The sequence below is a fragment of the Coregonus clupeaformis genome, unplaced genomic scaffold, assembly GCF_020615455.1.
Source record: "Coregonus clupeaformis isolate EN_2021a unplaced genomic scaffold, ASM2061545v1 scaf1357, whole genome shotgun sequence".
NCBI lineage: Eukaryota > Metazoa > Chordata > Actinopteri > Salmoniformes > Salmonidae > Coregonus > Coregonus clupeaformis.
Genome location: NW_025534811.1, coordinates 23,257 through 50,350, shown reverse-complemented (window position 1 = coordinate 50,350; position 27,094 = coordinate 23,257). Strand labels below are relative to the sequence as shown.

General features: G+C 44.7%; 1 protein-coding gene and 1 pseudogene across 2 annotated transcripts; one reads left to right on the top strand and one right to left on the bottom strand.

Moving 5' to 3' along the window:
* Positions 1-1,107: 1,107 nt before the first annotated feature.
* Positions 1,108-7,254, top strand: LOC121575662 (sorting nexin-4). 2 transcript variants are annotated; one of them, XM_041888910.2, is made up of 14 exons: positions 1,108-1,214; positions 1,879-2,003; positions 2,173-2,311; positions 2,488-2,637; positions 2,775-2,822; positions 3,118-3,173; positions 3,478-3,550; positions 3,700-3,761; positions 4,006-4,071; positions 4,349-4,438; positions 4,683-4,782; positions 5,338-5,483; positions 5,762-5,876; positions 6,233-7,254. In XM_041888910.2, the coding sequence occupies exons 1-14, from the start codon at positions 1,128-1,130 to the stop codon at positions 6,278-6,280; spliced, it is 1,305 nt and encodes a 434-aa protein (XP_041744844.2). In that variant the 5' UTR covers positions 1,108-1,127; the 3' UTR covers positions 6,281-7,254. The 2 variants fall into 2 exon arrangements, with proteins under 2 accessions (XP_041744844.2, XP_041744845.1); XM_041888911.2 differs by lacking the exon at positions 1,108-1,214 and adding an exon at positions 1,269-1,369.
* A 7,324-nt stretch (positions 7,255-14,578) lies between these two features.
* The window catches only part of LOC123486937, a 30,013-nt pseudogene continuing 17,497 nt past the window's right edge, over positions 14,579-27,094 (bottom strand).

The following is a 27,094-nucleotide window of genomic DNA, read 5'->3' as shown; positions in this document are numbered from 1 at the left end:
CCATCTCTCCCCCTTGAAATCAATGGCTCAGCTGTAAGTATGGCTGAGACATTCAAATTCCTGAGGACCATCATCTCCCACAACCTCAAGTGGGAGGACAACGTTACAGCGATCAGCAAGAGGTCTCACCCGCGGATGTACTTCTTATGTCAGCTGAAGCAATTCAAACTCTCACGGACAATACTGATTTGGTTCTACACAACCATCATTGAGTCCATCCTCACCTCCTCGATCACTGTCTGGTATGGGAATGCGTCTGCCCGGTCCAAGCGCGAACTGCGAACTGCAATGGATCGTCCGGTCTGCTGAGAGGCTGCCACCTGCCCACCATCGAGGTCCTACACGACTCCAGGGCAAGGAAGTATGCAGGAAAGATAATCGCCGACACCTTCCACCCTTGTCACCCCCTCTTCCAAAGACTCCCCTCTAGCAAACGGTTCAGATCAATCACGACTAAAACCTCCTGAACAGCTTCTTCCTCATAAACCAGCATCTGAGCTCCTAGTGTGTACGGCTCTCCTTTTCTTTTCCAAGTGTTCTACTCCGCTAGCCAGCACCTCGCCTCAACAGGTGTGCGTTTCTTCCGCCTCCAGATTAACCTCATCAACCGGCCACCTGGTCCACGGTGATCTTCTCATTAATGGACTACGCATTCTGCACTATCATCCTAGAATGGCACATTCATCTTTGTACTCGCTGCAGATCCTCATATGCACCTGCCTCTCTTCATGTACATATTTCCCCCAACGCATCATCATCCTGTAAAGTCGTGTTTTATTTATACATCTCTACATACATCATTTATAACGTAGCTTAGTTTTTATAGTGAAGTTTGTAGTTCTTAGCTTACAGTGTACAAAGTGTACATACAGCATGTGGATTTGTGTAATCTCTGCTTCTACATATGTTTGTATCCTGTTTACCTTCTGCCCGTGTATTCTGTTTATCGTGGCAGCACCATTTTCACCAAGTCAAATTCCTGTACATGCTAAATGTATTTGGCGAGTAAAGGTCATTCTGATTCCGATCTTCTACAGTTTACAGGACATGACTCTTATTTTGAAGGATTAAAAACCAGTGACACAGAATCGCTTACTCTTGTTTGCATAACACAGCTGGAAAGAAGGATGGCGGATGCTGGATGTAAAGAGTCAGGGCCGATTGGAGGAGTTGAATTTACCAACACAGAGTTGGAGAATAACAAGAGTAACACGGTAGTAAAGCAATCATTTATAGGTTCTGTCTGTGTTTGGATATTGTATTTCTGCGAACGAACTCGTGGCCTTTGTCCACGGCAAAGGGCTGGATGGATGCGTACATAAACAGAAAATCCTGGTTTGACCATACAGATGTAGCCGTCGAACATCAGGCAAGCCACGTGATACATTGTAACCACGCGCTGCTGTTGGCTACAATATAATCTTGTTTGTAACAATATTGGACAAAATATGAATGTTTTGAAGATTGAAAGACATATCTAACCTAAATAAAACCAGATCTGAGCTACGTGGCCAGAAGCTACTCGGCACGTTATTGGTCCACTGGCAGCATCCAGAGGATGACGTCACGGTATTATGATACATGGACGTCTATAGGCACATATGTGTTTATTACTAGAACATTTCTTAATAGGTCCAATGATTGGCAAAGGATAGGAACATTCTAAATGTATTGATATTCTGTTGTATTCATATTCAGTCCACTAGATCAGGGTTTCCCAAACTGCACGTTTTGGTTTTTGAATCAGCTGGGTTGCGCTAGGGCAAAAACCAAAACGTGCACCCAGGTGGGGCCCCGGGGACCGAGTTTGGGAAATACTGCTCTAGGTCTCTGTTCACTAATCACTACACATTTCTCCCACGCACTCTGTTTGTAAAGATGGTGGAGGAAGGATCCACACCGCTGCGGAGAATGGAGATCAGTGTGGCCGAGGCAGAGAAAAGAACTGGGAAAAATACAGTGAACATGCAAGAGACATTCACAGTGTACCTCATAGAAACTCGGTGAGAGAGTGGGACCCCTTTAGAAAATGAAGCCAGCATCTGCAAAATATTGCCTTGTTGCTCCCAAAAGAAAACATGTTTTCGGTACAATGACGCTCTTGAGCCTGGATTTTTCTGAATGTGTAAAATAAGAGGGATCTGATCTAGATGTTGGTGTTTCTTCTTTCAGACCCATAGATGCAATAACAGAAGGCCACAACACAGCCTCAGACTCTCTCTGGAGGAGATACAGTGAATTTGAGATTCTCCGGAACTATTTGTTAGTCACCTATCCATTTATCGTGGTGCCGCCTTTGCCAGAGAAGAGGGTAAGTTACATTCAAAGCTGATGGCCATATCTATAGCTAGTAGTCACAAGCACCACACTGCAGTGTTTGTGCCTTAATACCCACATAATTGAATAGAACACATTATATTATATATTATATTCAATAAATGTTACTATAGATATCTTTGTGTAATAACCCTTGTCTGATTTCTACAGGCAGAGTTTGTTTGGCACAAGCTGTCGGCAGACAACATGGACCCAGACTTTGTAGAGAGGCGCAGGGTTGGTCTGGATAACTTCCTACATCGCGTGGCCTCCCATTCGGTTCTGTCCAATGACAAAATCCTATACCACTTCCTGACTGAGGTACGATAGCCTATCAGCTCACTCCGTCACGTTGATGTTGTTTTGGAATGTTTTGGAGAGATTTAACATTTTTATCTATTTATTTATTCATACTCTACTTTTGAACTTTAATTTACTCTCCTCTCCTCCGCTCCCAGGAACACGGATGGAAGGAGGTGGTGTATGAGACAGGGTTCCAAGCCAAGGTACCTCCGAGGTCTTTATCTTTTACCCCTATATGAGCTTTACTCAGTTACTACCACTTATTACAGGAGTTATGTCCTTGAGCTGTTCTTGTCTATTGATGTTCTGTATTACATCATGTTTTGTGTGGACCCCAGGAAGAGTAGCTGCTGGATGAGCAACAGCTAAAGGGGATCCTAATAAAATAAAACAAAAAACGTATTGAATCTATTTTGATCCATCCAGTGGTACATCCAGTGGAACATCCAGTGGTAGACACCAATTGTATTCTAATTAAATTGTTTTTTTTCTTTCTAGGCAGACTCCAGGATTAAAGCTCTGAGCGCAACTTTCAGGGTGAAGAACCCTGACAAGTCAGTCACTCCTTCCCATTTACAGCCAACAGTTGTCAGACACCTAGTGGTATTATACATGTATTACATACATTTTACTTAAAGTTGAGTTAAGTTAAAGTCGTGTTAAGTTGAAGTTGTGTAAAGTTGAAATTGTGTAAAGTTGAAATTCTGTCAATTTGAAGTTCTGTAAAGTATAAATTGTGTTCAGTTGTATAAAGTTAAACTTGTGTAAAGTTGAAGTTGGGTACATTTGAATTTGTGTAAAGTTGAAGTTGTTTGTGTAAAGGTATGTTAAGGTTGCCATTTGTCCTCCTCTATCTAGGCGGTTCACAGAGATGAAACACTACAGCGATGAGCTTCAGTCTCTCACCTCCCAGCTGCTCAGAGTCAGAGCAGTAAGTCATATACCATTTATCAGATGCTTTAGGACCACAGTAAGTCTGCTTCTCTTATTAGTCTAAAGTTATATCTTTGGAACAACAACTTCTTTTATTTAGCGCTCACCTCTTGTTATCCATTGAACAACTCCCGTTTCATTCTCCAGAGAGTAGCAGACAGGCTCTACGGCGTATACAAAGTCCATGGGAACTACGGAAGAGTATTCAGGTAGGAACAATAGGTGTCAGGTAGCCTAGCGGTTAAGAGTGTTGGGATTTAACCCAGCCGACTAGGTGAAAAATCTGCCGATGTGCCCTTGAGCAAGGGACTTAACCCTAATTGCTCTTGTAAGTCGCTCTGGATAAGAGCGTCTGCTAAATGACAAAACTGTAAAACAATCAAACATGTTGTATCTGAATATTGAAGAAAGACTGATGTGATATTGTTGTGGGATGATCTGACTGTGTGTCAGTGAGTGGAGTGCCATCGAGAAAGAGATGGGAGACGGTCTACAGAGTGCTGGACACCATATGGATGCGTGAGTACTCTCCATCCACCAACAGCTGTTTTATCTAACCTGTGCTGAGCCTGCTATTATAATGTAGCGTGCACACAACAAGCAATTTAGGAACCACAATGGAAATTAGGGACCACAATGGAAATAAGTATATATATTTTCAACTGGCTAATCAAATCAGCCTGCTATTCTAATGCAGAGTGCACACAACAAGTAATTTAGGAACCACAATGGAAATAAGGATATATTTTTAACTGGCTAATAAAATCAATTAATCAAGTTGTCATTTTGTCCACAGCTATGCTGCCTCAGTAGATGATATCTTGGAGGAAGAGGAGCGTTATGCTGACCAACTGAAGGAATACCTTTTCTATGCTGAAGCCTTAAGGTTGGTCCTGTTCCACATTATGGCTAATCAATCAACCAACCAACCAATCATATTTTGTAAAGGGTTTACATATCCCTGTCCCTGTAATCAAGGAAAGAGCATAATGCACCAAGTAGAACGTTTTTGACAGTTTAAAAAACTCGAATCTAAACGGGCCTGGTACAACTGGTGTCCCAGGAAGTAACGCTGTATGGTGTTGTGATATTGGGCCTGCTGTAAAGCTACTGCTCCCTGTTTCTTACAGGGCCGTGTGTAGGAAACACGAGCTGACCCAGTATGAGCTGGAGACGGCCTCCTCAGACCTCATCTCCAAGAAGCAGCAACGGGAGGAGCTGGCCACTGGGGTATTCAGTTCAATACAACTTTATCGATACCCTCAGGGGCAATGAAGAAAGCCATAGGTTTAGGGGAAGGTCTAGTTTATCTACTGTTTGTATCCTGTTCTAGGAAAACTAGGGGATTCCAACTGAGATGGTGATCTCTTGTAAGAGGCAAGCTCTTGTCTTTCCAATATTGGTACAGTGTAGGTCTCAAGAGCATTGGCAAGGCCCAAGAGGTCTTAGTTGTCATGTCCTCTCAGAATCTTTGACTACATATGTTCTTCAAACCCCCCTATATAAGGACATGTAAAGCATGTTCCCATACTGTACCGCAGCCAACTCTTCTATTGCATGCCATACATGTTTGTCATGACAACGAACACACAGAGTCCGAAGCATCAACAATTCCAGTCAATTCAGAAAGTAAACCAAATTCCATTTCCACATTTTCCTCATTGAAAAGCATAGAAGAGAATAGGAATTTCAGTGTACCTCTTGAATTGAAATGGAATTTGACCCAAACCCTGACCACCAGGCTAGTAAAGCCCCTCCATCCTCTGTCTGTCCGTCCATCCTCAGATGGTACGGACGTTCTCCTTCAAAGGAATGAGCAACAAGCTGTTTGGTCAGGAGACTCCAGAGCAGAGAGAGGCTAAGCTCCACCTACTAGAGGAGCAGATCGTCCAGGGAGAGGAGACGGTCAAAGAGAAAACGGTGGAGTGCGAGTGAGTCCCTCATGTTAACCCATGCAGTAATACATACATAGATAGGCCACATGCTGGAAAAAAAACAAATCGATAAAGTATGTCATATAATCCATGTGCCTCTGATTCAACATTGGTGGTGGTGAGTCGACGAGGACTTAACATAGAGCTCTGTGTGTGTGTGTGTGTGTGTGTGTGTGTGTGTGTGTGTGTGTGTGTGTGTGTGTGTGTGTGTGTGTGTGTGTGTGTGTGTGTGTGTGTGTGTGTGTGTGTGTGTGTGTGTGTGTGTGTGTGTGCAGGGAGTACGTGAAGGGTGCGTGGGTGGACATGCAGCGCTTCAAGGAGCAGAAGGACAGGGATCTGAGGGAGGCTCTGATTGGCTACGCCGTCATGCAGATCAGCATGTGTAAGAAGGTGCGTCACACTCAGGAAATGTTCCTAGTATCTATCAGGGTTATGTTCATTAGGCACCAAACAGACAAAAACTGACTCAAAGAGAGAGGGACTACCTGGACTTGTCCAATAAGAAACTGTATTTTTCCTGTTGCTTTAAGTGCCACACTCAGAGTTGTGTTCATTAGGCACCAAACTGAAGAACACAGACTTAAAGAGAGAGGGACTACCTGGACTTGTCCAAGGAGACTTTTGTTTCAAAACGCGTTGCAACGGTGTGCCCTATTGAACACAACCCGCTTGTTAAAATCAAAGGCCAATGTTGTTAGGACCTAGTTCGAATTCTGTGTTTTATGTTCTCCTCTCTGTCTGTATAGGGCATTCAAGTGTGGACCAATGCTAAGGAATGTTTCCACAAGATGTAAGTGGGTCGGGCCGTGGGTCAGCAATGACGTCTATGGTACGAGAGCACAACAACTTCACCTTAAACCTTCAGATGGAAACAGAACCACTGTTGTCATGGCAACCCGCCCCCAACCCCCCCGAGGGCGACAGAGGCAGCTGGCATAAAGTTACAGGGCTGCGTCTCAATACTCAGTCCAATACTGGCTTCTCTCCAGGTAAGGAGAGGAGGCAAGGAAACCTTTCAAGGCCTGATGCAGCCCACGTCTATATTTTACAATGAGATATACGGCACAAACATATCCTTTTGTATTTATTTATTAAGAGAACGTTTCTGTAGTATCAGCGGGATAAAGGTTGTATGGTGAGAGTGTAGAACATGGGGATGTGTGAAACTTCCTCCTCAGCCGAATTGTTAACGTTTTCGATGGCGCCGACTGGTAAGACGCTTCGGAAGGGCAATCACGTGTGCTAGCCCAATCAGAAGAAAGCAGTACTCGCTAAGCAAGCAGCGTGACGTCAGTTATCAGCATGATGCTGTTACCTTGGTTTACCTCTATGAACTGAACTGGAAAAGAAACTGAATCAACTGTCAAAGGACCTTGCCTTTTCTCTCTCTTAAAGCACATGATATCATAATGTCTGGTATGTGAATATTGGAGAAGATGATATTCAGAAATTTCAAGGTACATTTATATAAGAATATTATATACTTTGACGTGTCCATCTATGTAAATATATTAACAACAGTGAACACTAACCTGGTGTTTGTTGGTTGAAGCCAAATATTAATTCACTATTTTAATAATGGTTTCTTAAAGAAAACATCCTATTTATACATTGTGACTTGCAGTAATAATGTGATTTAAGGTCAGATTTTATCATCATTCATGTACATCAATAATAACATTCTTATCCAAGTTGAACTGAAATAACAGTTATACTGAATTGTATATTCAGCTTTATGGTTTTAATAAAAATATTGTCTTCTACCATATTCCTACAGCTACGGTTCCTCAGGCTACCACACATGTTATGTTGATGGTGGTATGAGGGTATATGGAGACAGTAGGTTGAGGTTGACCCACTATGATGGTATTTGGAGACAGTAGGTTGAGGTTGACCCACTATGAGGGTATATGGAGACAGTAGGTTGAGGTTGACCCACTATGAGGGTATATGGAGACAGTAGGTTGAGGTTGACCCACTATGAGGGTATATGTAGACAGCAGGTTGAGGTTGACCCACTATGAGGGTATATGTAGACAGCAGGTTGAGGTTGACCCAGTATGATGGTATTTACATTTTAGTCATTTTAGCAGACGCTCTTATCCAGAGCGACTTACATGAGCAATTAGGGCACATCGACAGATTTTTCACCTAGTCGGCTCGGGGATTAGCACCAGCGACCTTTCGGTTACTGGCACAACGCTCTTACCCACTAAGCTACCTGCCGCCCTACATGTATGAGGGTATATGTAGACAGCAGGTTGAGGTTGACCCACTATGAGGGTATATGGAGACAGTAGGTTGAGGTTGACCCAATATGTGGGTATATGGAGACAGTAGGTTGAGGTTGACCCACTATGAGGGTATATGTAGACAGCAGGTTGAGGTTGTGTTAAGATAATTTATTAACTAACTATTTCAGTGTCTCTGTGCGTTTCCCAAAGTTTGTAAGACTTTGGTTCAAGAAACGGACAGAGCCTCAGTGCAATAGCCAGGTCTTTATTCAGAGAATTCTGTTATCACAATTTCAGAGTCCATCTTTTATACACACACGTCATGTAAAAATCCCACCCCGCTTCAGGCGGGCTGTATTGTTCCACTGTACATGGGTTTAGCTGATGTTTTCCTCTGCTCTCCTGACCATCAGGTCACACACACACATATTCTTATCATAGTCTACTCCTTGCTCGGGCAGGCTGCATTTTTTAGTTATCGCCGTTCTCACAATATTCTGACTGCCTCATTGTACTTCTAACTAAGCTACACATAAATGTACATGTACATATGATCAGATTATAGTCTTATGATTCTAACACTTTTCACACAGTTTCAGGGTGTAATAATGAGTCATTAATAATTAGTCATTACCAAATTCTTCTATCAGGTTGACCTAGTATGATGGTATATGGAGACAGCAGGTTGAGGTTGACCCAGTATGAGGTTATATGAAGACAGTAGGTTGAGGTTGACCCAGTATGATGGTATATGGAGACAGTAGGTTGAGGTTGACCCAGTATGAGGTTATATGAAGACAGTAGGTTGAGGTTGACCCAGTATGATGGTATGATGGTATATGGAGACAGTAGGTTGAGGTTGACCCAGTATGATGGTATATGAAGACAGTAGGTTGAGGTTGACCCAGTATGATGGTATGAGGGTATATGTAGACAGCAGGTTGAGGGCTGTGTTATGAAACCAGTTAGCCAGACTACTGAAAAGCCCACACTCGTTTTGTTTAGGGCCCCGGGCTGTTCAACTCTTTGTTTAGGGCCCCAGGCTGTTCAACTCTTTGTTTAGGGCCCCAGGCTGTTCAACTCTTTGTTTAGGGCCCCGGGCTGTTCAACTCTGGTCCTGGAGGGCCAAAACACTTCTGATTTTCACCCTTTCCTTCGAATCAGAGACTGTTTCAGACCTGGGACACCAGGTGCAGGAGCGGACTGGTCATCTGGCATTTTAGACAAATGCCAGATGGGTTGGTCCGTTTTTTGCCTAGGGCCTGTCTAACTTTTTTTTTTGCACAAAATTATAATTATCTGCATGGCTAATAATGGGGGCTTCAAGGGGGAAAGAAAGCGTGTCGGTGTGGTGGCATCGAGGCAAAGAATTGTGTTACAAATGCCAGGGCCAATTTCTGGTCCCAGTCCGCCCCTAACAAGGTGAGTGTAATTCACTACCAGGTAGAAACAAAAACCAAAAGTGTTTGGGCCCTCCAGGACCAGAGTTGAAGAGGCTTCTAGGGTCTATAGTATATATACAGTATAACCTGATAGTTGAGGCCTCTAGCGTCTACAGTATAACCTGATAGTTGGTAGCTCCCCCATAGGCACCAATGCATTAGCAGCTGGGTCTGGTCTGCTTAGTTCATTGACCGTATGTATATGAACCAGAAAAAAGGAGTGAGTGAGATGTCTCGCTTCCTTTTCTGTCTCTGAGCTTACCTTCTCCAGCTTCTGACCGGCACTGTTGAAATCGTTAACCAAAGAGCCAGACCCTTCCTTTTATCAACTCCAAACAGGAAATTGCCTCAGAGTATCCATTCTACTGCCATCTGTGGGTGATTGTGTGGTAGTTTTATCTGAATGAAATGCCCTCTAAACTGACATTTAGTTGACAGTTAGTTGAAGATATTACAAGAAAAGGAGAAAATTAGGGACGGAAAATAAATAACATTGTATACAACAATATCCATTTATTCTTTAAATATTTCATAAATACTTTGATATAGCTATATTTTAGAATAGATTGAGAACACAGGACAATACAAAATCATTTGAAATAAATATCTTAAATATATAATTCGCTATATTTCAGGATCACCCAGAGAAAAAAATATGTCAATGGAACAATGATTGAATATGAGGCTAATCTTCACGTGAACAAATGCTGATGTTAAAATATATTTGGAGAAAGAAAATATGAAAATATAATATATGTATCTAGACCACAATGTGTCACTTCCTCTTTCCACCAGAGGAGTCTGGTGGGAGGAGCTATAGGAGGATGGGCTCGTTGTAATGGCTGGAATGGAATGGTTGTTTGAATCTGTTTCATTCATTCCATTCCAGCCATTACAATGAGCCCGTCCTCCTATAGCTCCTCCCACCAGCCTCCACCGCTTTCCACCCCTGGGTGCCCCTGCATTTGACACACACATACACACACACACACTCTCTCTCTGAATATCTAACATCCCCAACATACAGTACGTGGAAAGGTCTTTGAGGTAAACTTCCTAGTTTATGGAAAGGTTATTCCCAGAGCAATAACACAGATCTAGCTATCCTCCATAACATGTAAAAACTAAACAAACTAGAAATATATTTAATTGCGACGAACATCATCAATTAACAAATTTGCCACAGAATGTTACGCACACGTTAGCTATGAGTTGGCGATCATCTAATAAGATCATTTTCTGATTATGTTCAAAGCAATACAGTGTGCTTAACAGTACTCCAAATGGCAATTGACAATGCAATAGATCTAGGGTTGCCAAATTCTGGTAACTTTCCCCAAATTCCTGAAATACTGGTTGGAAGATTCAAGGAATCAGAAAGTAATTAACAAAAAATCCAGAATCCTCCAACCAAGATTTCTGGAAAACCTGCACATTTTGGGAAAGTTACAGACGTTTTACAATCCTAAATAGAACTCACATCCAAAACAGTTGAGCACTTCAACAGTGCATTACATGGGGCAAACTGCAGAATGCAGATGACTTTGGAATATATGGCAAGTTTGATGAATAAGCCTCCATGCCAACCTCCCAGAAAGCATATGCACAAGGACAGCTCAGTAGCAGAGCAAATTGGCACTACACACATGGACACACACTGACAAGACAACACACAGTATAATTGGCTTATATAATACACTTGTGTACCATCACCCCGTGGGTTCTAGCATTAACCATAGTGGTGCTACCATAGAAATAGAACCCCCCCTCTAATGATATGGGCACTATAGATCTGATAACCAGCCTCCTCTGTAGGACATACTAGCAGTACATTTAGATCACACACAGAAGCAGACACAAGTATGAGACCAACTCACAGTGGAATAGTCATATGTGCATTTTGGCACCTATTCATATCACTACTAACGCCTCTGCACTGATGCCGTCAAACAGGAGGAAATGGTAGAAGATAGAAGATATTCAGGAAAAGCCCAGTTCTTCCTTTCACATAGAACTGAGTGTACAAAACATTAGGAACACCTGCTCTTTCCATGACATAGACTGACCAGGTGAATCCAGATTAATGTAACTTGTTAAATCCACTTCAATCATTGTAGATGAAGGGGGGGGTGTCAGGTTAAATAAGTATTTTTAAGCCTTGAGACAATTGAGACATGGATTGTGTATGTGTGCAATTCAGTGGATGAATGGGCTAGACACAAATATTTAAGTTCCTTTCAACGGGATATGGTAGTAGGTGCCAGGCGCACCGTTTGTGTCAAGAACTGAAATGCTGCTGGGTTTTTCACGCTCAACAGTTTCCCATGTTTATCAAGAATGGCCCACCACCCAAAGGACATCCAGCCAACTTGGCAACTGTGGGAAGCATTGGAGTCAACAGGTGCCAGCATCCCTGTGGAATGCTTTCAACACCTTGTAGAGTCCATGCCCCAACGAATTGAAGCTGTTCTGAGGGCAAAAGAGGGTGCAACTCAATATTAGGAAGGTGTTCCTAATGTTTTGTACACAGTATAGTTCATAACTACATAATATTTTCACTGATCTGGTGCAAAACAAACATTGACCAGAAGATAGTAGATTGCAGCACGCCCATCTCAGGTTCGGACTGTACCAAGCCCCATAGCACATAAGGGGAGCTCAGTCAGGGAATAGACCATTATAAAGGAGCTAGAGGGGTCCTCCCAGTTCTCTAGTTTAAGGCATAAGTTGAACAAGGAGGTATCCTAACTGCTAGAACTCAGAATCAGGGATCTTGTTGCCACAATGTTTTCAGTACTATAAATATTCTTCAAGACATTGAAAACACAACAACAAAAACCAGCATTTTCAACATTACTGCCCATAACCAGTTACCTATTCTTTATGCATGATACTTTCAGTACAACAGAAGGTCATTATTACTTTGGAGGCTATTCAAAACGAAAAATCTATTTGGTTACACATAAAACAACATCCATCCACTGGGCAAAAACTGGTTGAATCAATGTTGTTTCTGTGTCTTTTCAACCAAAAAAATCAATGCGATGACGTTGAATCAACGTAAGGGCATTTGCCTTTTTTTTTACCCAACTTTTAACCATTGAACTGACGTCTGTGCCCAGTGAGCAGTTAGTTGTGGTATGGTATGGTAGTTTCACATTCATCATACTAAACAAGACCATTTCCCTCGAGGGTGCGAAACCTAACTTTTACAAAATGTCCACTTAGTCTCCCATTGACATCAATAAACGACTAAGGGCTGGACTCAATCCGTGTCGCCGAAGTTCCGCGTTGTAGCCCGTTTGACATTTAAAGGCAACGTTCTCGCATTAGCGGAGACTGTATTCACGGCAAACGCTGCATAGGGCCTCCTGTAGCTCAGTTGGTAGAGCATGGCGCTTGCAAAGCCAGGGTTGTGGGTTCGATTCCCACGGGGGCCAGTATGAAAAATGTATGCACTCACTAACTTTAAGTCGCTCTGGATAAGAGCGTCTTCTAAATGACTAAAATGTAAAATATGTCGGCTCAAATTACCTTGAAATTTCAAGCGCTACAGTGCTGAACCTCAGCTATACGGATTGAATCCAGCCCCTCATTTTACTTCAGTGGATGTTAGGATTGGCTTCCAAGTATGACCTGCCCCACCTACAGAGCTTTGGACTCTTTTCATTTAACAGACACAACCTCCATAAAGATCCTCTTTTCATCTAACAGACACAACCTCCATTAAAATCCTATTTTCATCTGACAGACACAACCTCCATAAATATCCTATTTTCATCTAACAGACACAACCTCCATAAATAACCTATTTTCATCTAACAGACACAACCTCCATAAATATCCTATTTTCATTTAACAGACACAACCTCCATAAAGATCCTCTTTTCATTTAACAGACACAACCTCCATAAAGATCCTCTTTTCATTTAACAGACACAACCTCCATAAAGAACCTCTTTTCATCTGACAGACACAACCTCCATAAATATCCTATTTTCATTTAACAGACACAACCTCCATAAATAACCTATTTTCATCTAACAGACACAACCTCCATAAATATCCTATTTTCATTTAACAGACACAACCTCCATAAAGATCCTCTTTTCATTTAACAGACACAACCTCCATAAAGAACCTCTTTTCATCCGACAGACACAACCTCCATAGGAAAAGTACAACCACCCAGTGTCGATGGTCAATAAATCAAACCTAGAAACCCCAAGGATACATAAGAGGATAAATATTTTATAAATATTAAATATAAATAAATATGTAATCAATCTATCCATCTATTCATAAATAAACTTTCCAATATATTATCATAATGACAAACATAATATGCCTCTGCAACACTTTGACTTTGTGCAATCACATATACATTAAATCTTTCTTTAAAAATTGTCTTCAGGATTAAATATCATAATTTCACAATATTATATATAATATTATAGCTAATATACATTTAATTTCTCTAGTCAACAGTTTACCCTTCAGTAGCTTCACTGTAAACAGTTCTTGGGAGGTGACAATGTCAACCTATAGGTAGACGGATGTCTGTTTGTAGCAGCCAATGGCTGGAAACATCACCCTTCACTTGTCTGTAGACCACAACCAATAGAATGTGATCTACCTAGCAATAGAAACAGTCCCACTTGATCCCCTGTTGGACACCATGGTTTAATTGACCCTGACGTGTGAAGGCATGTAGATTCTCCATTTGATATGAGTACTTTGGTATGAGATGGGTTAAAATGTCAGAGGTGAGAATACACTGGCACTGGTACTGTAGACGTAGTGAAGTATGGAGAGCGTCTGCTAAATGACGTAAATGGAAATGTCATCTTGGTGCTCTAACAGGACAGAATAGAGCAGAGAGGGGGAGGGGCAAGAGGAGAACACTAACAGGGATTGGTCCTCGGCCCTGTTCTAATACTCTGAAGATGCACCTTCCCTCCCTTCTTTTCTCAAGGTAATCACTAATCTAACGTGATTGGATAGGTGAGAGCAAGGATTCTACTGCACTGATTTCACCAATCATTTTATGTCATAATGACCTCCATTAGCTTGAAGGACAGGATACAGAGTTATCTGCAGTTCAATGTCTAACGACAGACTCCAAAGATATAGATGGGGACTGACACAGAGAAGCTACCCTGCCAGGGTCATAACTAGAGCCAGGAGTTTTCCCCAGCAGGACCATGTGATCTAATCTAAAGGGTCAAAACTCCGGGCCCTAGTTATAGCCTACGTCTGTAGTTTAGAGCCTTGTAACTAGGGTCAGGGATTTTTCCTAGTGCAGTCACGACAAGGTCAGTCAGGGAAAAACTCCTGGCCCTAGTTATAACGTTTGCTCCGAGTTACGTTACTGAAATGTTAACGAAACATTACTGAAACGTTACAGGGACGCTTCTCAGACGTGGGACTCATCCAGGTCCAGGTCAACGGGGGAGAGGGGGAGGGGGAGAGGGGAGTGGCGGGGGGGCCGTGCGGGCGAGCGGCGGGGGGGCAGGGCGGGCGAGCGGCGGGGGGAGAGCAGGGGGCGAGCAGGGGTTCTCTGTGCCCCCATTGTCCTCTGAAATGTGGAGGAGGGTGTCTGTGTATCTCCCAGCAGGGCAGTCGTGTCCTCGTCCTTCTGGGCTCTCCGGGGTCTGATGGGAGGACGGACCCGGATGGGAGAGGTGAGCGGGGGTTGGATCCCCAGGATCGGCAGAGGGGGGAGGGGAGAACAGGTGCGAGAGATGGGGAGAGGCGGTGGAGGGAGAGGAGAGCAGGAGGAGGGTGGGGTGGGGGTGGAGGCGCGGGAGATGGAGGGCCGAGGAGAGAGGCTGCTGCGGAGGCCCCACTGCTCTTGTTTCTCCTTGCTCTCCATCGATAACTACAACCAGGAAACAAGAAGAGTGACATTTCAAATCAAACTTTATTTGTCACAGGCGCCGAACACAACAGGTGTAGACCTTACCGTGAAATGCTTACTTACAAGCCCTTAACCAACAACGCAGTTCAAGAAATAGAGTTAAGAAAAATATTTAAAAAGCATTATGAAATGTGATATTCCTTATCTCCAGTAACAAGAACCTTATCGTGATGACGCGTTACAACACGATTTCCTGATTTCACAGACTGACCACTTAGAAGTTAAATCATGGTGAAAATAGGTATTTTACCCACTTATAGAACACCACATTGAGAGGAGTTTCATGAGTTTCATTTCTGGAGTGGATTTTCCCTTTAATTTATATATCGTAGGAACGTACAAAATGCAAGCTACACAAAAGGACCATTCTGCGTACCTTCTTACCAAATCGACATGACCCAAACTACAGAGAGAGAATTGACAATGTCATAAAATATCCTTACTCCCCCATTCGTACCTGTTTCTTGGCAGGGCTGTGGAGGTCAGCTTTGATGATGGCTGAGGAGGAGGCACCAGGGGCAGCAGGGGGAGCGAGTGGAGGGGCCGGGCTGGCCTTCCTGCCCTCTGGGTGGGCATCGGCGCCACCGGGGGTGGGGCTCTTCGCCTGAGCCTGCTGGCTCTCTGTGAAGGTGACCACCCTTTTCTGGTCCCACCCATGGGTTGCTGAGGAGACATCATCACAGTTATCACACTCATAGTTCATCACAGCACCACCTTGGGGACTAGCGGACACATTACCACAACCACTACCAGGGGTGAGGGAGAGGAGTGGAAGGGGCGGGAGCGTGGGGGGGATGCAAGACAGACATGCAGAGCAACGTATCAGGTGAGAGGTTTCAGAGAGATGGCGTCATTACGTTGCAAGAGGAGAGGGAGGAAGTATAGGTGTCTCACCTTCGCAGTCCAATAAAGTTTCTTTATTCGAATCGAAACAAAGGCATAAACAGAACACAGAATGAACAGAGTCAGTTATTGGGGTCGGAAGTGACAGGGGATTAAGACACATTGGAACAGAGACAACGGTTGTGAATGAGGAGGATCGGTACATGTCAGATCAAGTCAACACACAGAGTGGGAGGAATCAGATTGTCAGAGATACGTTCATGAGAAAATATTTAGTATTAATAGTTAATATCACAAGGTCTACATTTGAACTGAAGTGTGCTTGATCTGAAGTGTAGGGCAAGTTTGCTGTAGTTACAGAATCTCTCTCACACACACACACAACAGACACAACAGACACACACACACACTCATGTGCACACAGTTACCCAGAGGTTTGTTCTTGGGCTGGATGCTCCTGCGGGTGGTGGAGAGCCGGGCTCCAGAGCGACCTGGCCCTCGCAGCTCACTCTTTGGAAGGGACAGCAGGGGGCGTCGCAACTGCATTGAAATATCAATCAATCAACCAATCAATCAACCAATCCACAAATAATTTCCACTGTGAATGTCAATGTGGATAGCCTCTTCATCATTATCCACAATTAGGGACAGAGTTTTCCCTGATCATGTGACAAGACCAGGGCTACGTTCAGTACGAAAAAACTTAGTGGAACGTTCAATGAAATGGAAACGGTGCTGTACTGAGCGACCTGTTGAAAAACCGGGAGGGGTTGGATTGTGTGTTCAAAATGCACTGCTTCCCTTTAAATACGTCATTCATTGCTTCAAGCCACACCCCGCCACACCCACCAAATGGAGCAAACTGACCTCAAAGTCGGTTCAAGAACGTTTTGGGGAATGGTGCCATTCAGTACAAACCGTTCCTCAATTTAGCAAACGTTCAATCAAACTGAATGCACCCCAGTATAAACCAGGGTAAATTGAAGTCAGTCAATTCAGGAAGTAAACTGAAATTCCAATTCAATAATTGTGAATAATGCATTTGAAAAACAAAATATTTTCTCAATAAACTGAAAAGGAGCATTTATAGTTCCACTTTGAAGACCACTCTCACCTGTCTTAGTCCTCTTTTGCGTCCCAGCGGAGGTTGGTTTAAGAGGTTCTGCTGGCCTGGTTCACTCTGCACACTGGCCACCCTACACCACCCAACCAGACAGACAGACAGAAACACAGAGACAGACAGAACCACAGAGACAGACAGACAGACATGCAGAGACAGACAGAGAAAGACAGACACAAAGACAGACAGGCAAAGACAGGAAAAGAGACAGACAGGCAAAGACACAGACAGACAGAACCAGTCAGTACAACACAGACGTGGTGTTTCTCCTAATGAACTCTCTCTCTTTCACTGAGACACACAGGAGAGTCAAGAGGAGGTGTGTCTGTCCACTGCTCCTCACATTCTTCCCATCTCTCCCCACTAACCCAATCACTCCACTGCACACGACACTGACACACCCACCAATCAAGGACACCCAATCACAGCGCAAGAATACACCAAAACACAAAGGGGGTTATGGGGTCTGGAGTGATCTGTGTTCTTATGTAGACAGCTTGTACCATATTCCCAGTGCACAGAACTAGAACATGAACCTATCTGGTAATGTCTAACTTCTTGATAAGATAAATATAATAATTTCATTGATCGATTGCCACTCCAGTACCCCATGCCCCACAGATTGGTATCCTGGAGAGGACGTCCAATTTGAACACTGAAAAGCCTGAAACAGTATGAAGACCATGATGGCACCGATGGACTGAGCTGGCTGAGACACAGTACATTACCCACCCGCTCCCCAGCGTCCTCACACCGCCCAGGGATTTAAAGGGTTAAAGAGGCAACAGTGGATGGCTTGAGATGGGTGGTGTCAGTGTGGTAGCTTCGAGGGGGAACAAGAGACTACGTTAAATTATACCTACACAAGGAGGAAGGGTGATGGACCAACGGCGGTTTTGATTGGATGAGATAATGAGTGAGGAAAACGAAGTAGTCAGAGGAGGCCGTCCGATTGGCCGAGCCCCCCCCAAACTGCACATAGAGAGACGCAACACACAGGGGGACTGTGACGTGACACTGTACCTAGACAGGTTACCCTCTTCCAGTCCTTGAGACTCATCTAGCACATTGGGTTCACTGCAGAGGAGGGGGCAGGAAGGAGAGAAGGGGTTTAGGGAGAGAGGAGAGCATGCTGCCTCATGTCCAAGGCTTCTCCTCTGAAGGGTCTCCTATGGTACAGTAGCTGGACCAGCTAGTCAGGAACTTTCCATTGATCTAGGGCCCTGTTTGAATACTCTAAATATGCACCCTTCCTCCCTCCCATACTTACTTACTTAAAGAAATCCTTGGCAGGAAGGGTGTGTTTTTAAAGTATTCAGAGACAATCTCTCTGCTAAAACGACTATGCCTGGTAGCAGGCCTGACTTCTTAGCTATTCATCCAGCATACTGTTCTCCAGAAAAGGTTACACAAATTAACACAAATAAACAGCTTTAAAACAACAGAAATAGTATGACTGTGATTGTGTCTTCTGAAGTGACGGTGTGTTACATGTACTGAACGTGCTGACGTGTGGACAGTCATAGTACAATCCAGTGTCGAGGAGTGAGGTGATGTGTGGACAATCATAGTACAATCCAGTGTCGAGGAGTGAGGTGATGTGAGCGCGTGTGCTCGTGTGAGGTGTGCGTGGGTGTGCACGTGCATATGTGTTGTGTGTGTAGGGAGAGGTGTGTGTGTGTAGGGGTGTGTGGTTGTAGGGGTGTGTGTCTAGGGGTGTGTGTGTATGGGTGTGTGTGTATGGGTGTGTGTGTGTAGGGGTGTGTGTCTAGGGGTGGACGTGTTTAACTATACTTGTGGGGACTAGAATGCTATTTTTAGGGGGTTTGGGGTTAAGGTTAGAATTAGTGTTAGGGTTAGAATTAGGTTTAGGGTTAGGCTTAGGAGCTAGGGTTAGTTTTAGGGTTAGGAGCTAGGGTTAGTTTTAGGGTTAGGGTTAGGAGCTAGGGCTAGGGTTACGTTTTCAGGTTAAGGTTAGGGTAAGTGTTAGGGTTAGGGTTAGGGGTTAGGGAAAATAGTATTTTGAATGGGACTGAATTGTGTGTCCCCACAAGGTTAGTTGTACAAGACTGTGAGTGTGTGTGTGTGTGTGTGTGTAGGGGTGTGTGTGTGTGTTACCTGTGGCTGGGCAGCATGGTGCTGCGGGTGCTTGGTTCAGGCTGGGCACTGCCCGTGGCGTGACTGGAGAAGCGTCGCTGCGTGATGAGCCTGGGTAGGAAGACCTCGTGTTCACTCACCACACTGGGAATACTGATAGAGTCATCTAGAGGGAAAAAAAAAGAGAGAGAAAGAGAGAGAGAGAGAGAGAGAAAAAAGAGAGAAGAGAGAGAGAGAGAGAGAGAGAGAGAGAGAGAAGAGAGAGGAAAAGGTAGAGCGAGAGAGAGAGAGAGAGAGAGAGAGAGAGGGATGAAAGGAGGTAGAGCGAGAGAGGGAGAGAGAGGAAAGGGGGCGATCAAAATGCCGGTGCAGGTTGGGGGGAGTGGGGGGTGAAAATGACATGCAGGCAAACCCAAACATGCAACAACCAGACCATTCAGATAGTGAAAGAGGGGGTGAAAGAGAGAAAGAGAGGGAGGGAGAGAGAAAAACAAAACCAATATGAAAGGGGAGATATAATTCATTAAAGGCCCAGTGCAGACAAAAAAACAGACTTTTCTGTGTTTTATATACATTGAACTAAAATATAAACTCAACATGGAAAGTGTTGGTCCCTAAAATAAAGGATCACAGAAATATTCCATACACACAAAAAGCTTATTTCTCTCCATTTTTGTAAAAGAGTGATAGTAGTAGATAGGAGGAGTATCTGACTCAGTGATAGAGTGATAGTAGTAGTAGATAGGAGGAGTGTCTGACTCAGTGATAGAGTGATAGTAGTAGTAGATAGGAGGAATGTCTGACTCAGTGATAGAGTGATAGTAGTAGTAGATAGGAGGAGTGTCTGACTCAGTGATAGAGTGATAGTATTAGTAATAGATAGGAGGAGTGTCTGACTCTCTTCCTGCTCCTGTTCGTCATCCTCGTCGGTGCGGCTCAGCGTGTCCTGGGAGGGCTGGCGGGACGGCTGGCTCTCCTGCTCCCACACCGTGCCCGTGCCCGTGTTGGACCGGGACATGGTGGCCAGCGACAGGCGGTAGGCAGAGGTGGACGTGCCCACTGTACTGATGGATGTCTTGCCCTGGTATGCTGTGGAACAGACACATAGGTCACCTTAACCAATCTCTTATCATAACCTATCCATTAATAATGAAAGGTTAACATAGCAGTTGTTTACTAGTTGGCTATGTGTCTAATGTGTAGTGTTCTAACGGGTAGTGTAGTGTACTAACGGGTAGTGACTAACGGTAGTGTACTAAATGAGTAGTGCACTAAAAAGTAGTATACTAACGGCTAGTCTACTAATAGCCAGTGTACTAATCAGTAGGTCACCAACCAGAGCCACTGTGCACGGCCTCCTTGAGGATCTTCAGCTCGTTGTTGAACTCTGCGAACAGGGAGCTCTTGCAGAGGGGGCGGGGATGAAGCGCGCTCCAGCTGGTCAGCGATGTGGTGGCGGGCCGTGATCTCCTCCTGGGAGTCAGCTGGCTGGGTCAGGAGCTGGGAGGGGTTAAGAAGAAGAAGAAGAAGAAGAAGAAGAAGAAGAAGAAGAAGAAGAAGAAGAAGAGAAAAGAAGAAGAAGAAGAAGAAGAAGAAGAAGAAGAAGAAGAAGAAGAAGAAGAAGAAGAAGAAGAAGAAGAAGAAGAAGAAGAAGAAGAAGAAGAAGAAGAAGAAGAAGAAGAAGAAGAAGAAGAAGAAGAAGAAGAAGAAGAAGAAGAAGAAGAAGAAGAAGAAGAAGAAGAAGAAGAAGAAGAAGAAGAAGAAGAAGAAGAAGAAGAAGAAGAAGAAGAAGAAGAAGAAGAGAGAGAGAGGGAGAGGGAGAGAGAGAGAAAGAGGGAGAGAGAGAGAGAGAGAGCGAGAGAGAGAGAGAGAGGGAGGGGGGGAGAGAGAGAGAGAAAGAGAGAGACAGAGAAAGCTGAATAAAGGATTCTGTGATTCTAGCCCTAGAAAGAACATAGAAGAAGAGGTATATAGAGGGGAACACTTTGCAGGGCTCTTACAGAGGCACAGTGTAGTAGAATGGAGGATACAGTATAATACTATACAAGGTAGTAGAATGGAGGATACATTTTTACAATTACATTTTAGTCATTTAGCAGACGCTCTTATCCAGAGCGACTTACAGTTAGTGAATACATATTTTTTTATACTGGCCCCCCGTGGGAATCGAACACACAACCCTGGCATTGCAAACGCCATGCTCTATCAACTGAGCTACATCCCTGCCGGCCATTCCCTCCCCTACCCTGGACGACGCTGGGCCAATTGTGCGCCGCCCATGAGTCTCCCGGTCGCGGCCGGCTGCGACAGAGCCTGCATTCGAATCTCTAGTATAATACTATACAGAATGGAGGATACAGTATAATACTATACAGAATGGAGGATACAGTATAATACTACACAGAATGGAGGATACAGTATAATACTATACAAGGTAGTAGAATGGAGGATACAGTATAATACTATACAGAATGGAGGATACAGTATAATACTATACAGAATGGAGGATACAGTATAATACTACACAGAATGGAGGATACAGTATAATACTATACAAGGTAGTAGAATGGAGGATACAGTATAATACTATACAAGATAGTAGAATGGAGGATACAGTATAATACTATACAGAATGGAGGATACAGTATAATACTATACAGAATGGAGGATACAGTATAATACTATACAAGGTAGTAGAATGGAGGATACAGTATAATACTATACAGAATGGAGGATACAGTATAATACTACACAGAATGGAGGATACAGTATAATACTATACAAGGTAGTAGAATGGAGGATACAGTATAATACTATACAAGATAGTAGAATGGAGGATACAGTATAATACTATACAGAATGGAGGATACAGTATAATACTATACAGAATGGAGGATACAGTATAATACTATACAGAATGGAGGATACAGTATAATACTATACAAGGTAGTAGAATGGAGGATACAGTATAATACTATACAGAATGGAGGATACAGTATAATACTATACAGAATGGAGGATACAGTATAATACTACACAGAATGGAGGATACAGTATAATACTATACAGAATGGAGGATACAGTATAATACTACACAGAATGGAGGATACAGTATAATACTATACAGAATGGAGGATACAGTATAATACTATACAGAATGGAGGATACAGTATAATACTACACAGAATGGAGGATACAGTATAATACTATACAGAATGGAGGATACAGTATAATACTACACAGAATGGAGGATACAGTATAATACTATACAGAATGGAGGATACAGTATAATACTACACAGAATGGAGGATACAGTATAATACTACACAGAATGGAGGATACAGTATAATACTATACAGAATGGAGGATACAGTATAATACTACACAGAATGGAGGATACAGTATAATACTATACAGAATGGAGGATACAGTATAATACTTGTAATGACGCTCCAGGAGAGTGAGGATCCATTTGCAGTTTTATTACAATCTGGGTCGTACAAACAGGGTCAATCGCCAGCAGACACAACAGTAGGGATAAGGCAACTCGTAATCCAGGTACAGGCATAAGGTCAGGGCAGGCAGCAAGCTTACAAAAATCAGTCCAGTAAAGAATATAGTCCAGGGCAGGCAGCAAAGAATCAAGGAGGGAAAACAGTCCAGAGTAAATCCACGGGCAGACAGACACAGGCGAAAACGCTCAGAAATGATCACCAGGGTAAACAAGACTTCGCAAAGAGAGAGAGTTTGAGAGCACCTAAATAGTCTACTGATGGGAGTCAGGTGCAACGGTAATCAGAGCCAGGTATGTGGGAAATGTAGTTCAGGGGTTTAATACTCAGGAGAGGGTTCCCTCTGGTGGTGAGCAGGAGGAACAGCGGAGTCTCGTTTAGACAGAGCCCCCTGCGAGCGGCTCCTGACGCAAGAGGCGAACGACGCCGGGGTCTTCCTCGAGGTCGGGGGCCGGTTTCTCCGGGTGCGTCCTATGGAACTCAGTCATGAGTGCGGGGTCGAGTATGTCCTCTGTATTAACCCAGGATCGCTCTTCGGGTCCCACCTCCCAATCCACCAGATATTGGAGGAGCCTGCCCCGCGGTGTCTGGAATCGAGTAGATCTCGAACCTGATATGCCTCCTCGCCGTCCACCAAGATGGGTGGGGGGCCCTGATCACTGGTCTGCTCCTCCTCCTCCGCTCTCGGACCACCAGCGGGTTTGAGAAGTGATACATGAAAAGTGGGAGAGATACGATAATTAGAGGGTACCTCGGTGGGTTCCCCTGACCATGGAAATAGGGGAGGTTGGAAGCCCATGACACATTGGAATGGAGTTAGACCGGTGGAGGGTTTCTGGAGTGAGTTCTGTGCATACTCCGCCCACATGAGGAATCGACTCCAGTCTGCTTGGTTCTGATGACAGTAGGCTCTGAGAAACCGGGTGATCTCCTGATTGAGGCGTTCTGTCTGACCATTAGATTGTGGGTGATATCCTGAAGTGAGGCTAATGTTGATGTTGAGTTGTTGGAAGAATGCTGACCATACTCTGGATGTGAATTGGGGCCCCCGGTCCGACACGATGTCCTCAGGCAGGCCATAGAAGCGAAACACAAGGTTGCACATGAGTTCGGCTGTTTCCAATGCTGTGGGCAGTTTGGGAAGTGGAATCAACCGGCAGGCCTTGGAGAAGCGATCTATGACAGTGAGTATTGTGGTGTTCCCATTGGACTTGGGAAGATCGGTAATAAAGTCTATGGCAAGATGGGACCATGGTCGGTGGGGGAACTGGCAGTGGTTGCAGTGGGCCCGATGGTAGTTGTCTGAGATGTTTGCTTGTGTTACAGGTGGTGCATTCGTTAATGAATTTTATTGTGTCTGCCCGCAAGGTTGGCCACCAAAAGCTGTTCTGAAGCAGGTGAACAGTGGCAGCGATTCCAGGATGACCGGAGCTGAGTACGGAGTGAACTTGCTGTAGCACTTTCTGACAGAGATCCTGAGGTACAAAAGTTTTGTTAGGGGGCATTCGGGAGGAGGGGTCTTTTGTGAATTGGCCTGGGTGAGCTCTGTCATGATGTCCCACTGAATAGGGGCCACGATTAATGACTCAGGAAGCAGGGTTTCCTTGGATTCAGTGGGAACTACACCGTCGTGTTGGCGTGATAATGCGTCTGCTTTGGTGTTCTTTGAACCGGGACGATAGGTAACGGTGAAGTCAAATCGTGTAAAGAAGAGAGCCCACCTCGCTTGTCTGGGATTCAGTCTCTTGGCAGATCGCAAGTATTCCAGATTCTTGTGGTCAGTTAGAATCACAAACGGGTGTTTAGCTCCCTCCAGCCAATGACGCCACTCCTCCATAGCTGCTTTCATGGCCAACAGTTCTCGGTTTCCGACGTCATAGTTCTGTTCGGCTGGACTAAGTTTGCGGGAGTAATAGGCGCACGGATAGAGCTTGAGTGGGGATCCGTGCCGCTGTGAGAGGATGGCTCCAATGCCCGTATTAGAAGCGTCCACCTCAACTGTAAAACGGGATTTCAGGATTAGGGTGGTGGAGGATGGGGGCAGATGTGAAACGTGACTTGAGTTCTCCGAAAGCCTCCTGTGCTGTAGTTGACCAGGTGAGGTGTGGTGCATTTCTCTTAGTCATAGAGGTTAAGGGAGAGGCTACCGAGCTGAAATTCCTGATGAAGCGTCGGTAGAAGTTCGCAAATCCCAGAAGCGTTGTAACTCCTTTAAGGTTACTGGCAGTGGCCAGTCTAGAAACGGCCTTGACCTTCTTCTCGTCCATGGCGACTCCCTCCTGGTTGATGATGTAGCCCAAGAAAGACGTGAAGTCTGGTGAAATTCGCACTTCTCTGCTTTGGCGTATAATTGGTGATCAATGAGTCGTTGTAATACTGTTCTCACGTGTTGCACGTGTTCCTCATAGGTGTTGGAATAGACGAATGTCACCGATGTAAACAATTACCCAACGATTAAGCATGTCCCGAAAGACGTCATTGATAAACGACTGAAATACGGACGGACTATTGGACAGCCCGAAGGCATCACCAAATACTCATAGTGCCCAGTGCTGGTAGAGAAGGCTGTCTTCCATTCATCACCGTCCCGGATGCGAATGAGATTGTAGGCGCTGCGGAGGTCCAGTTTGGAGAAGTACTTGGCTTCGCGGAGTTGTTCTAGGGCAGCTGGTACCAGCGGTAAAGGATATCAAACTTGACGGTGATGTCGTTGAGACCCGGTAGTCGATACAGGGGCGTAGGCCACCGTCTTTTTTTTAACAAAGAAGAAGCCAGAGGCTGCAGGTGATGTCGACGTTCTAATGAACCCCTTCGAAAGTTCCTCCTCGATATAGTTGTTCATGGCTTCTGATTCGGGTTGTGATAGGGGAAGATTCGGCCCTTAGGTGGTGTTGTGCCTCGTAATAGTTCGATGGAACAGTCGCTTGATCGGTGGAGGGGGAGTTCCATCGCCTTGGTCTTGCTAAAAGCTTCGATGAGGTCAGAGTATTCAATGGGAAGAGTGGGGAAAAGGACCGGCTCGTCCTTTAGCGTGACGGTCTGAATGGAGAGTGAAGGGCTGCCAGTTAAGCAGTTGGAGTGACATGACGGGTCCCATTTGATGATACGACCCTCCCTCCATGAGATGAGGGGATTATGTTGACGTAGCCAGGGGAGTCCAAGAATAACCGGGTTATGAGGTGATGAGATGACGTAGAAACGAATTACCTCAGTGTGAAGGGTACCGGTCTGTAGTTGAAGGTCCACGGTGGTGTGCAGGACCCTCCCATCGCCGAGAGGCCGTCCATCTAGCGCCTCCACTGCTAATTGAGAGTTACAGGAGATTAATGGGAGTTGTTGTTGTTGGGCAAACTCGTGAGACATAAAGTTCCCGGCTGCTCCTGAGTCTAATAGAGCTGATGTGGATATATGATTGCCCTCTAGAGATAATACTATAGGTACTTTGATGCAAGAACTGGAATGATGTGCTTGAACACAAGGACTCACCGAAGAGGGATTACGAGGAGGTGGTCTTGTGGGGCAAAACGCCCTCAGATGGCCCGGTTGACCACAATAGAGGCAGAGATGTTGACGTATGCGGCGTTCTCTCGTTCTTCCGGAGTCAGGTGAGTATATCCGAGCTGCATGGGTTCAGTTTGAGACAGAGTGACCGGGTATTGTGTGCTGGTGGGTACCGTTCTGAGTGGACGACGTGAACGAATCAGATTGTCAATCTGAATGGTTAGTTCGATGAATTGATTCAGCGATTTCCCTTCATCTCGGCAGGCCAGTTCGGATTGCAACTCCAAGCTGAGTCCCTTGCGAAAGAGCAGTTTAAGTGTGCTCTCCACCCAGTCGGTTTGAGCTGCTAGAGTGCGAAATGTCAAAGCATATTCTGCTGCGGTATTCCTGCCCTGGCTCAACGCAAGTAGTCGGTCATCAGCTCTCATACCTCCCCTCCGGGTGTTCAAATATTTCCCGAAGCGTTGAAGAAAGGTACCAACGATGGAAAAGCAGTGCCATCCTCTCTCCAAACCGCCGTCACCCACTCTAACGCCTTGTCAGCGAGGAGTGAGCATACCAAGGAAATCTTGCTGGCATCGGTGACATACATAGCTGGTTGTTGATCAATGAATAATGAACATTGCAGTAGAAATCCCTTACTTTTAGTTGGGTTGCCGTCGAACTTATCAGGGGAGAGCCAGACGTGGGTTAACTGTGAGTGACGGTGGTGGAGAAGCGCCCACACTCCGTTCGGGTGGAGGAGGGCTGGGTTCGTTAGCGCACACCGGCAACTTCTGTAGCGTCTGACGAGTTCCTCTGTTACTGTAGTTAAATGGGTTAGCTGCTGTTGATGAATGGCGAGTTGGTGAGCTTGAGTGGAGATCTCCGTGGACATCTGAACCAGAGCTGCTGGATCGTGTGTTGGCGAAGTCTTCTGTAATGACGCTCCAGGAGAGT

Bases quoted from the DNA above. Each gene is read 5' to 3' on its own strand.
- LOC121575662 (XM_041888910.2), top strand. From the start codon at position 1,128: ATGGCGGATGCTGGATGTAAAGAGTCAGGGCCGATTGGAGGAGTTGAA. The intron at 4,439-4,682 runs GTTGGTCCTGTT...TGTTTCTTACAG, and splicing joins TTCTATGCTGAAGCCTTAAG to GGCCGTGTGTAGGAAACACG. The intron at 5,484-5,761 runs GTGAGTCCCTCA...GTGTGTGTGCAG, and splicing joins GAGAAAACGGTGGAGTGCGA to GGAGTACGTGAAGGGTGCGT.